The sequence below is a fragment of the Malaclemys terrapin genome, chromosome 6 (assembly GCF_027887155.1).
Source record: "Malaclemys terrapin pileata isolate rMalTer1 chromosome 6, rMalTer1.hap1, whole genome shotgun sequence".
In the NCBI taxonomy this organism is placed as follows: Eukaryota; Metazoa; Chordata; order Testudines; family Emydidae; genus Malaclemys; species Malaclemys terrapin.
In genome coordinates this window covers 61,575,197-61,587,654 of record NC_071510.1, presented here as the reverse complement: position 1 = coordinate 61,587,654, position 12,458 = coordinate 61,575,197, and the positions used below count along the sequence as shown (strand labels likewise).

General features: G+C 40.5%; 1 protein-coding gene across 3 annotated transcripts in view; it reads right to left on the bottom strand.

Annotated features, from left to right (window-relative positions):
* Nucleotides 1–2,754: 2,754 nt before the first annotated feature.
* Nucleotides 2,755–12,458, bottom strand: part of SEMA6A (semaphorin 6A) — a 138,899-nt gene continuing 129,195 nt past the window's right edge. For 2 of the 3 annotated variants that reach the window (XM_054031761.1, XM_054031759.1), the window contains one exon: nucleotides 7,804–11,882. In XM_054031761.1, the coding sequence (XP_053887736.1) occupies nucleotides 10,693–11,882 (1,190 nt within the window). In that variant the 3' untranslated portion in view covers nucleotides 7,804–10,692. Of the gene's footprint in view, nucleotides 4,007–7,803; nucleotides 11,883–12,458 lie in introns of those variants that run through there. The other variant, XM_054031762.1, reaches the window with a different exon arrangement.

The window sequence follows — 12,458 nt, the reverse complement described above, 5'->3', positions numbered from 1 at the left end:
AGCATCAGTAGAGTCAAACTAAGGAGCCAGAGCATATCTGTGAATCTAGTTCTAGGTTTTTAACCCATATATGGGCCCTGCATGGTGAGAGACATGTTGATGTATTTAAAGTCTTTTAGCATTAATTTGGATAATGCACCTAGTACCCCGTATTGCTGTTAACTATTGCAAATATATAATTATCCAAATGCTTTAATAATGTTATTAAAAGAGACATGCACTCAGACCGTCAGGTACTTATTTGGTTAGAGGAATAGCAGACCTTTTCTGAATTATAACATATTTTCCTGGGGCCCATTAATTTTACATAGGAGAAGGGCAAAATTCTTCCCTCAGGTCAGAGTATAGACTAATATTCTGATCTCCTTACAGTACATGACTAGGTGTCTAATAGACATAGGTCATTCTGTATTTATAGGTCCCTTACCTTCCATGGATTTGTGGTGTAGCTTTGAGCCCATACAGATGGCAAAATAACCAAGATCAGCCATGAGGATCAGTCTAAGGCTGAAATTTTGCTCTAAGAGCTTTCAGTCCCTGGTTTTCCTGATTGTGGATCCAAACTGCTAAAAATGAAGAAGTTTTGGAGTTGCTCAAAGTTTTTCTTTTCTATTCAGAACAGGCACATGATTATCAGGGAGAAATCCTTCAGATTCAGTGCTGCAGTATTACAAAACTTGTTCTGTCCTTGTGGCTTTCCTCTAAAGAGAAAGGTAGAGGCAGATATTATATGCTACAAAAAACCCAAAACAAACAAACAAACAAAAACAGAGAGAGAGACACACACACATATGCTGGTCCTTGAACTACTGCAAAGAGATATTGTATTACATTTTGCAGTGTTTCCTAGGAAACCAGTTCAGTGTAAAACAAATTCTTTGTCTCCTTTGCAAAATTGTTTGAACTATCACATCCCATAAAAGGTTGCTTCACAAGCAATTTATGCAGCATTAAAAAAAGCTTAATCTGCAGTTTGTGGCACCAATGAAAGTGATACTTTTATCAGAGGCTTACATGCTTTAGATTATATTTATTCAAAATTGATAAGATTATGCCATAATTTCTGAAGAGTCTCTGAAATAAAATCTTTGTTGTGTGTGTCTTTTTTTTTTTTTTTTTTTTTGTAGATAAGTCTTTTCTGTGCACCAAGGCAGCATTAAAAAAAACATGAAATTATTTCTAGGGGCTCTTATCAGCACGTCCATGCTAGACTATTGTTTGAGAGAGAAATAACATTTCTTCCTGAGCATTCAAGAGACTTGAACAAGATTTCCATAGATGTTGGATTTTACTCACTGTTTTTATTTCAAGGAGCGATGCATACGCTGATTTGTGGGTTCCCATCTGCGATAAAAGGTTCAGAAGGTAGGAACAAAAGAATATTCTTCTGACTTGAGTTGTTTCTGACGTCTATTACAGCAGGATGAGCTTCCCCCCAGTGCAGGAAGCTTGCATTAAGGGGCAGACCCTCAGCTGGTATAAATTGTCCCAGCTTCTTTGCAGTCAAAGAAACTGTGACAATTTACACCAGACAAGAATCTGTCCCTTATGGTTTAAAGTGGTACTGTCTACAGGGATCTGTAGGTTCGCAGTACTGGCATGAATTTCACCAGTAATGCTGAATAGTGAAGAAGAGCTTACAGGTTCTTGACCCTGGAGGATGTAGGGTCCTGGGATCCCACATTTCTGAGGTTCATATTTTTAAATTTTTTGTTGTTTTAATTTTAAAGTCAGCTTTAGAATTTAGACTGTCAGTTCTGAGCAATTTGATGACTTACTATTGCAGGTAGATTGGCCTTTGCTTCCATTGCACTTTGCTTAGGTGTGACCTAATGGATCTGTTCTAGTCCCATATTCTGTCATATATAATTGTTATAATTTCCCATCATGCTCATTGTGATTTTTTTTCTTGTTGTAGTCCAGAGTTCAGCTACATTTCTGACGATCTCTGACAATATTTTATTATTCTATTATTTACGATGCTATTATTCTGTGCAATGGACTGCTATCCACATTATGCACACAGTTGTTGAACTTCCAAATGCATCATGGCCAGCAAAGGAAAACACTGATCTAACTGAATTAACAATGGTGTTGTTATGCTTAATAGAGTTTGTCATGAAACACTAAGCAGATGTGACAGTGATCTTGGTTAGTCGTATTTTTGTCCTTACTCCCAGCCATGTTAACTGTTAGCCAGACCATTTTGAAGGATAGCTCTCCTTTGCTGATCAGTAATCACACCTACCTAGACATGTGACAATCCCTTTAGACTGATGGTTAGAAAAAGCCAAAGCCTTGAATAACAGAAAGTTTTAAATACAGATAATAAACTTGCCTAATTAAAAGGAGATGCAGATGGCACTGTCACCTAGCAATTTTCACCTCACTTACTTTGACTCCAATTATAGCCCTTCCCTACTGACTTACACTGTTTAAATTACAAAGTCAGAAGGATTGATGACTATTTACCTGTTTCTATTCTACAGACAAGTCTAACACATTGTCCTTTTTCTGTTCTAGGCATGTGATGATGGTCTTAGTGTTTATTTGGGAAATAGAATTAACTTCATTCTTTAAAAAAAGAAAAAGAAAAACTACTAAGAGACTCATTAGCAGACCTACTCATCAGCATGAAGCATATGACTGTTACGCAACACAATTTGTTGGTTAGAGGAGTACCATAGTTCTGGGAAATACATGTTAGTAGTTAAATAGCTATAGCATATGTATTGCTTTTCAAGTCAGTTTCCTATTGTATTTTGCCGTTTGGCACACTATAGGAAGACTGATCTGGCTTCCACTCCATGAAATTTGTTCCTCCCTACTAAAAGCCAGAGTAAATGGGTTTTGTGGGGTGAATAAAGCTGGATTTGTGGGGATAGAATCCACCCCAACCCACGGACAGGCTAAAGAGATGAAATAGCTACTGTAGGCTGTTCCTTTGCATGGGGTGGTACCCAGCTATTGTGGCCACTGTTCCTTCTGACCTGACCCTGAAGTTCCACACCACGCTATCTGGGGCTGGCACAGCATTCCTGTCTGACACTCGGAGTCCAGGAGGTGCTTAACCCTGTGTCCACTGAAGTTAATGGTAAAGCTGTCAATGGTGCAGAAGCTCCTTGGTGTTGCTGCTCTGCTTGCACCATCAGTGCTGCAAGGCTTCTGTAGTGCAGAGTCTATTCAGGCCACGTACTGGGGGGAATTTCACCCTTGTTTAACAAAAATATGAGTATAGACAAAAACTGAATAGTTGCATTTCCAGGCCAGCTTAGCTAAGCTTTTTGCCTGGCCAGAACCACCCAACTTCAAGCTGTGTTGGCTCCCTTTTGGGAATAGAGAAGAGATGGCAATCCTGGTGGACTTGCTCGTGTTAGAGTTCCTAGTGTCAGGACCTAGGCCCACAGCGGGAGTGAATGTGGCCTTTAATGTTTCATGGATTTTAGAGTTGGAGGTGGTACAAAGCCTGGGTCTTCTCAGATAAAAATGTTTTAATGTCTCAGTCTGCATTGTGAGGTTGAGTGCGATGGTGAGCACTTGCTCATGAAAGTAGTTCCATTGACTTTAGTGGAGCAGCTTATGTGAGTGTGACACTCTCTGTACACCAGAGCAACACCCTGGCACCCCCATATTTGCCATGGTGGTATTATAATATGTTTTGTACAAAGTATGCCTTGTGAGGTATCGTTTTAAAAGTATTGACCAGTTTACCATTGATATCCTGTTAAATTGCATGGGCTATCATTTTATGTGCAGTTATGAAGTTTTTCTGTGTGTGTGTGTGTTACTGAAATATGTTGTGAAGTTGGAAACATCCACAACTAGCCTTTCAGATACAACAATGGAGAAGCCAGACAGCATTGATGGATCATTAAGGGAAATCCACATGAACAAGGACTATTACAGAATCTGTATACAATGAAGACTTCTCAGAGGGAGCATGTAGCCAGTGGATACTGCTTGACTCACATCATAGCAAAAGTTCTTTCCAGGAAGCTAGAAGAACCTATAAAGAAGGGGAAATGACATCATCATTTCACAACTCAGCTCCTGGAAACACATCTAGAGAACAAAGACTTTGAACTGGGGAGGTGCTCCCAGGCTGAAAAGAGGAATCCCAGCCTGTGTATGAAGGAACTATACCATCAGGGTAAGATACTGCTTGATTCAAATCCTGTCTATTTGATAGAACTCAGATTGTGATTCTACTTTTATTTCTTAGGTGACCAACTTTGAGCTGTACACTTACCGCTTATAATCCTTTAAAATTATCTTTCTGTAGTTAATAAATCTGTTTTATATTTTACCTAAACCAATGGGTTTTGCTTGAAGTACTTGGGAAATCTGCTCAGGAACAAGAGATGGTGCATGTCCTTTCCACATTGAGGGAGGGGTGGACTGGATAATAAACTTACACTGATCAGGCTTCTGACCAGGGCAAGGCAGTACAGCTCTGGGGTCCTAGGCTGGGGAGCTGTGGGGAATTGACTGGAGCTTCTTTATTGTTGGTTCATGAGTGGCTGGCAAAAGCATTCGCGTAATTCAATTGGATGTGTGTCGGCCTGTGGATGTCTGTACAAGTGCAGTACCTGGAGGGGTTTGCAGCTTGCCACAGCATCACAGTGTGAGAGGGAGCCCAGGTTGGTAAGACAGAGGCCTCAGCAGTACCGCAAGTTCAGGTTGCACCCTGGGGAACCCATCACAGTAAGTGCTAACCACTGTAAAAATGGCCTAAATGAAGCCAATGAACAAGGATTTACAGTATCTAAAAAAATCCACTTTTGGGATTCATTTACCAGAGTATCTTTCATTTTGTGCAAAATATTTATGCAAATTAATGCTGATTTGCAATGAGCTTTCACATATCAAAACATGCTAAATGAGGTCATCACGAGTAACAATATTAACAATGAATACTGTGTCATTTAATTGATTAAACTGCTCAAAGCTCCATTGCTTTTTTCTGACACTTTTTGCTTGACCCATCCAGACTAGAGGAATTTCTGCTATATGGTACCCAATTATTAATTTTCTTCAATGACACCTTCAATTTTTTTTAAACAGCAAACGAAAAATGCCTCTTATTTCATGATGCACATTTTTCTTCCTCATTTATTCCTCCTCTACTAGGCCATTACTGCAGAGCATTAGCAGGATGAATGACTGCCTCTACAAACTGTTAATGCTACTGTAGAGACTGCCTTGAAGAAGTCGATTGGGAGGAAGAGTGGCTTTGAGGCTTACACCTTAACCCAGAAAGAGATGCTTTGTCATACAGGCAGATTATTTACAGATCCCCAAGGGTCCTCCACAGAGGATCTCTGATTTTGCACCCTCTTCCTCACGACCTTGGTTTGCAGTTACTGTCCTTCTGCTGAAAACAGCTGGGTGGGGTTCCCAAAAATGTCCTTCATTCCTACTCTTAGATCTACCAGGGTCTGAAGTGTTCTCTGTCCTCAGGTGCTGAGCAGTCTAAGAGCTCAGTAACACTCTCAGTCTAAGAACTCTTACATGGCAGCACAAGACTTTCCAGCTGGCCTCCTTTTTTTAACCCCATAAATTTAATTTTCATTTGCAGAAAGGTTCTGTATGAAACAGTATTCTGAAGCAAACCAGGACAGCAAAAGCTCAGTCTTCTTCTCATTCTGTTCCAAAGGCTAATGGGGCCAGGGCTAGCATAGAATAATTCAAATGGAACACATGCTAATGCTAATGTCTGGAGAAAACAATCCAAATGTGATTAGTCAATGGGAAGTTGAAACATGGAAAATAGTAATGTTGAAAGAGACTTAGGAGTGACAGTGGACAGCAAATTAGACATGAGTTTGAATGTGTTACAGCAGCAAGAAAGGTAAATGTAGTTTTGGGTTGTATACACCAATGTGCCATGTCATGGAACTAGGAAGTAAGGGCACACAGATAGTATAGTGAAGAGCACAGTATAAGTACCTAGCTAGACAATAGTCTCTCCCAATATGCACTAATGCAACCCCACCTAGAATTTTGTGTTCAGTTTTGGGTGTTGTCTCACTGCTGGAAAGCTATTCACAACTAGAGGCTGGTTAGAGGGCTGGAACAACTGAGGACAAGAAAAGAGTTAAATATGTCTAACCTAGTTAAGCAACAACTAGTGAGGGTAGGACAGAATGTGATTACAGTTCACAGCTGCTGTATCTGAAGGGGGAAACACTAAAGGGAGGAATTATTTATTTAATATGAACAATAACCAGGAATAATAGGATGAATGGGAAGCCTTAGACTGACTGTTAGGCAAAAGTTCTTGCTAGTGAGGTCTTTTAACTTGTTGAATAATTTCTCAAGGGCAGTGGCAGATGCTTCATTATTTGGCACATTTAAGACTAGAGACTGGAGAAAACATAGCAGAGAGAATATTCATGCATTAGCAGGAGATAGATACTTTGTACCCTATAGACCGTTTCCATTTCTACGCTCTGTGATTTTTATGAAACTTCTAGGAGCCAATCATGCAAGACGTTGAGCACTTCTTGAGAGGTGCTGAGTGCCCTCAACTCCCAGTGAGGGAAAGCAACCTCTGGTGGAATCAGACTCAGGGTTGGAGCAAATGAATGTGGTGGACTCACCTTTGTCATCAGTAAATGTGCATCAATGCCCCATCTAAAATTCAGTATGATTGGCAAATTCTGTTCAAGAAAACCCTAGGTCTGTCAGGAAAAAGGCAAGGATAGTTTTGTGGGTGAGGCACTGGACAGAAGGTCAAGAGACTTGAGTTCATAGCTTTACCACTTCCTGTGTGAACTTGGGCAAGTCACTTAAAGGATGATCCAAAATCCACTGAAGCCAATGAGAATGTTCCCATTGATTTCAACGGACAGTGGATCAGATCTTTAAGCTTTCTATGGGCCAATGCCCCATATGTAAAATGGGGGGCGGGGCGAGGGAGGGGTTTAACAGTAGTTCCCTACCTTACTGGGATGTTGTGAGGATTAATTAATGTTTGCTATATGTGATAGCTAGTAATGGGGACAGATAGGTATATGGGAATCTATCTGGGCAGAACTGCAGGTCAGGAGTGAGTTGCATTCCAAGAGCTATTTAGGAAAGCGTATGCATGGCCTGTACGATGACTAACATTGATTATTACAGTGTAGCCCTCACTTCCATTAGCTTTAAACTCATATTATAAAACTGTTAAAATAATGGGTATTTGAAGGTTTGTTTAATAGCTTTTTTTTTAAAGTGTTCCACATTTATGGAATTCTGTTACACAATATAGAGTATGCAGGTAATTTTTAATAACATCCAGGAATGGATAAATAAACTCCTTTATTCTTTAACTGTTTAGTAGTATTTTCTTGCAAAATTAAAGTTTAATATGATGTTATAACATCCTGTAAACCATGCCCATGAAATTTAATGTTTTGCCTGCCATGTGAAAAATGTGACCCCCCCCCTCCAATTTACTAATACATAAAACAAGGAAGTGAAGTCCCATCTGTATAATGATCTATTTTTGGTGGACCATGCATGATAAAATCCCAGCCTTGATCTCTTAAACTATCAAGTCTGCCATAAATATTTGATGATGAACAAGCCCATAAAAAGAAAATGCAGAATATGAATAGAGGGAGAGCAAATATGTAATTCAATTTTTAATTACCAGTGTCTTGTGCTAAAGTAAAGTTCATCTTCCATAAGAGGTAGAAAATAACCTACAATTTCCTCTCTTATTGTAAGCTTCTTTAAACAATCAGCATCACATCTCAGATTAGAGCTTTAACAGGGAGCGAAATCATCACCGAAACAAAAGAACAGGACACAGACTAAGGTAGAACAGTCTAGTTTTATTACCTTATGCAATCAAGAGCTTTTTTCCTTTCCTTTTCTTTTTTTCCCCATTCTTTCTGTTTTTTTTTTTGTTTTTGTTTTGTTTTTTTTTACAACATACATTAAGTTGTGAATCAGATGTTAGGGGGATGTGGAGATGAAGGAAAGTCAGTGACATCACAATATTTTACAACTTTACAACAAATGAGAGTCTGAATTTGTTGCATCTACCAGTGTATATCAAGGGTGGAAAGCAAAGGCACACTTAGGTTTATGTACCCCTCCAAGTGAGGGGTGCAGGGAGATTGGGGTGAGAGAGGATTAAAACAAAAGAAACAAAAGACCCACTGAGTACAAAATGAGCATTTCAAGGTCAACCCAGTAACTGATGTGATGTATATTACAAAGGCATATTTCTGTACAAGGCTGTTGCAGTGATTATTCATTTCTACATGATGTCAGAACACTTTGCTTAATAATAGCAATGGGCACTGCTCATTTGGTACTCGAGGGATTGGAGTTTGGGGGGGAAAAGGTTGCAAGTTGCTGCTGCTGCTACTTTTTTGTTTTTTGAAAGAAAAAAAGACTTTCCTGCTACATACTGTTCTGAAGGGTTTAATTAAAAAAAACATTGCTTTGGATACAATCTATCTACAGCAGTCTGCATAGTTCACTAATGGTGAACAAGTCAGTTTCATAAAAGCAGCAATGATGGAATGAAAGAACATGCAAGCACCCTTGTTACACACTTTGGTCTAGATCATCCAGACTTTCTAAATACCATCTACACGCTAGCTGACTTGAACTCTTTCTTTTTGATTGTTCGGAAACAAAACCAAAACCCTGCAAAACAAATTAGGTATAAAATTTAAAAAACAATCAAAACAACCTCCCCTCCCCAAATATACTGCCCAGTAAAAAACAAAAATGGCCCTCCCTTATTTTCTATAGTATGTTGACACAGTTATTATAACAGATTAAAATCAAATCTACCTTTGTGCATGAATAACTGGAAAATTGTAAAAGACCTTATATGTGGGCGTGGGCACCTGCACACTCAGGCCACATGAAAAGTCACATGAAAGGAAAAAATGAAAATCAAAATTAATTCCCCCAAAAGGTTTTTTGCAGCATTGTTCTGGGTGGCCTTATTCAGTTACAGCAGGAACCAGCCTGCCTCATCCTACTTCCATTTCACTTCATTTTGTATACTGTGCATGCACACGGCAGCATGTATCATTGAGGCTTGCTTCCAGTGGCTGGCCAGTCACACACAGTGCTTGTCTCTATCTAGTGGACAAACCAGACTTGGAGACCATACATTACTCATTTCTCTGCTGGCTAATGAGAATATCACCATACTGAAATGATATGAAAGTATAAGGGGGAGGAAATTGCCAACCACAATACGGTGTCTATGCTGCCAGCATAGCCTAGGGGTGGTTTGAGGGCAGAATTGGCACAACTAGAAAGTCAAACTGAATTGGAGGGTATAGTACTACTCTAATTTCTTGATGGATATGGTGTTATTACAATAACCACTACATTCTTCTTTGAACTTCTTTACTCCAATTCTCCAGGGGGCTTCGGAGAGGGAAGGTAAATAAATATTTGCATTTATTCAAAGGGCGGGGAGGGGAAAGTTTTACATACTACAGCTCACAAATATACACAACTGAGGGTGTAAGGCACAAATTTACATGTGGAAGAAAACAGGCTATTCACAGATGTATTCCCAAGAAAAACCTGTGTGATAAGACCATAATTTATGCATGGTAACAGCCGGCATACTAATTAGGTCACACTGTTTGTGGATTTTGTTTGCCGTCTCACATGCAAGGTGAAATGAGATGGCACATCACAAGCTGGTGCCTTCACAGAAAGTATTAATGACTGACAAAGCCATGTTGACAGTAATGGTGCACAAATGTGCAGTTTTTAAAGAGTTTCTTTTGCAGTTGCTTTAGGAGTTATAAATTTGGGGGAGTTTTTGTTTGTTTGTTTGTTTGTTGCCTGTCATAGATCAGAGGCCCAGCAAGCAAATTAACTAACAGATTTAAATAAATATTCCCCTTTTTTCAGCTAGAGATCAAACAGTCCAAACACAAAGTTCAGAATTCCAGCTCCAACTTATTTAACTCAGTGAATTTATTGGAAAAATAAAAGAGTTTTAATTACTCCAGTTAATGGGTTTCACGTTAAATAGGTATAATTTTCAATGTATTTTTTTCTGAAGAGCTGTTCATAGGATGATATGCAGAAGTCATTTCCTTAGGAAAAACAAAAGACGAACAATAAATAATAGGAGTTATTTGCGTTAACAGTCACATGTTATTCATTAAAAGAAGAGTAGCAGAAATCTATGACATAGTTTTGCCCAACGTGGCATTTATCTGCTATAACCAAACGGCTGTAACACTGATGGGCATTTCACAGTACCTGCACATAGTAAACTTCTGCCATTGTTAAGTCAGAGTTAGCTTTATCAATGAATTTTTTATTTTGTATTTATTTTATTTTTTTAAGTTCTTTTATTTGCTTTGCTTTTCAGAGCACTCTTTCCCAGTTCAGAAATGCACTGTGCAATTGGGGGTGAAATGTCACAGTCATCATTCACCTGTGTGCTTTTGGCTCAATGTTTGTGATGTTAAGTTAGTGTTTTGAGTAAAGAACTGTCAGGTAGTGGGGGTGAGTCCTGCAGTTTGAAACCTTCACTGCAGATCAGATGGCTCGGTTTAAAAAATATTCCACTTTTCCCAGAGAGCAGGATCAACACATCCTCAGCTTAACAACAGCCTTCTTGTCAATTGGAACTAGTGATGCAGTTGCAGAACACTGGCTTTAAAGGGCAAACTCTGTTTCATTGCTGTCCCCCCCCCACTGTGATTATGTACACGCATCATTGGGCTTCATGGATGTTGAGAGTGGAGTAAAGGAAGGTTTGGGGGGCACATCTGGTTTTAGCGAAGGTGTACGTTTCAACCCGGCCCTTGTCAGCGAGTTGTATGCGGTGAGACTAGGCTGCCGAGAGACAGTCACAGCTTGTGCCTGGGCAGCATGGACTTGTATAGAGTCCACTCTCTGTGGGGCAGGCGGAGGGTTGTCTCCCCGGCTGAAGCTCTGATTTCGAGAGAGGTGGGAGGAATTAGAGGAGTTAGTATTGTTTCTTTTGAGAGTTGATGTCTGATGATTTCTCGTGAGTGAGTTCGTAGGGTAGTTTCTCTTGTAGTCCACATTATAAGCAGAGGAATGCATTTCTAATCGCTTGCCCAGACCACTCTGAGCCAGAGAGGAGCCAGGAGGACCCAACGAGGCTTCCCTCTGGGGTACTTTTGGTGGCATGCTATCCAGATTTTCCACCAGATTAACCCCATGGTTGGGACTTTTGCTGCTGAGATGCTCCTTTATGGTTTTGTACTCGAGCGTGGCATTCTGGTCCTCCATGGCCATTTGTGCCATGTCGCTCATTTTTGGCTGATCAACATACTCATGTTGATAGCCTTGCTGAGAGATTGGCAAGACTACAACACTTGGGATGTGGCTGGGAGAAGCCCTGAGAGGCAGGTCAGTTGGAATCACAGGCGATGACATTGCAGGGATATCTTTTGTGCAGGCGTTGATAAGGTTCTGGTTTCTTTCCCATTCCCTGCTGCCACGGCTAGGCTTCCTCTTCTGTTGCAGGGTTGGGGTGGACTCAGGGGTTGGCAGAGCAGCCAAGTCCAGATGGTGCTGGTCAGCTTTGATTAACATTTTGGCAGTGCTGCCCGGGGTAGCGAGTTTGCCATTGTGCATCAAAGGTGTGAGGATAGCTTCTGGTTTTGGCTCTTTGGACTGTGTGTCTCCAAAGAGACTGCTGAGCTTGGTAACACTACTCATGGAGCCGCGGCGGGAGTGGGCCAGCTCCTTCTCCTTCCTCTGGACAACGGCCACGTCTCTGCGGCGATGGTCACAGATGCAGTAAACTATGAGTCCTGAGAAGACGGCCCCCATGACAAAAGCAAGAATGACTGCAATGGCCAGGAGGGTGACCGGCACCAGCTGATCATGGCCTTTGAGATAGCTCTCACGAATCACTCCTGCAACAAACATATAATGGTAAGCAAAAATCTAACAGGAAAAGCTTCTTAATGTATCTATTCCATTCAAAGGCATTAACTGGGGATTTTATTTGTTCTCAGATTATCATTAACTATCCCAAGTTCACATCCATACTGTACCTGCTGGCTGGAACTCACTTTGAGCAAAGTTGAACTCAAGCTGTTGAATTAAGATCCAGGCTTGAACAACTTGGAGCCCAGGGGGGGTGTTCAGGGTTCAGTCTTTATAAAGACAGGGCCCATTTGCAGCATTTGGATCTGTATCAGAGATCAGCTTTCAAAATACCCCTGAAATTCCAGGGTATTTAGATCAGGAAGTGAAATCCTGGCCCTACTGAAGTCAATTGCAAAATTCCCATTGACTTTAGCAGGGCTGGGATTTCACCCAGGGTTTTTAGTTAGGACTGTCTCGCAGGCTGAGAAATAGCATATATTGCTTCACCCATCCCTCAACCCCATCTCTCCTCCCACCTAATGTTATCCCACGTTTTATTTCAGTAAATCACCGACACTGAAAAAGCTGAGGAGTCAGAAGCTTTATGTAGGTTACATAAA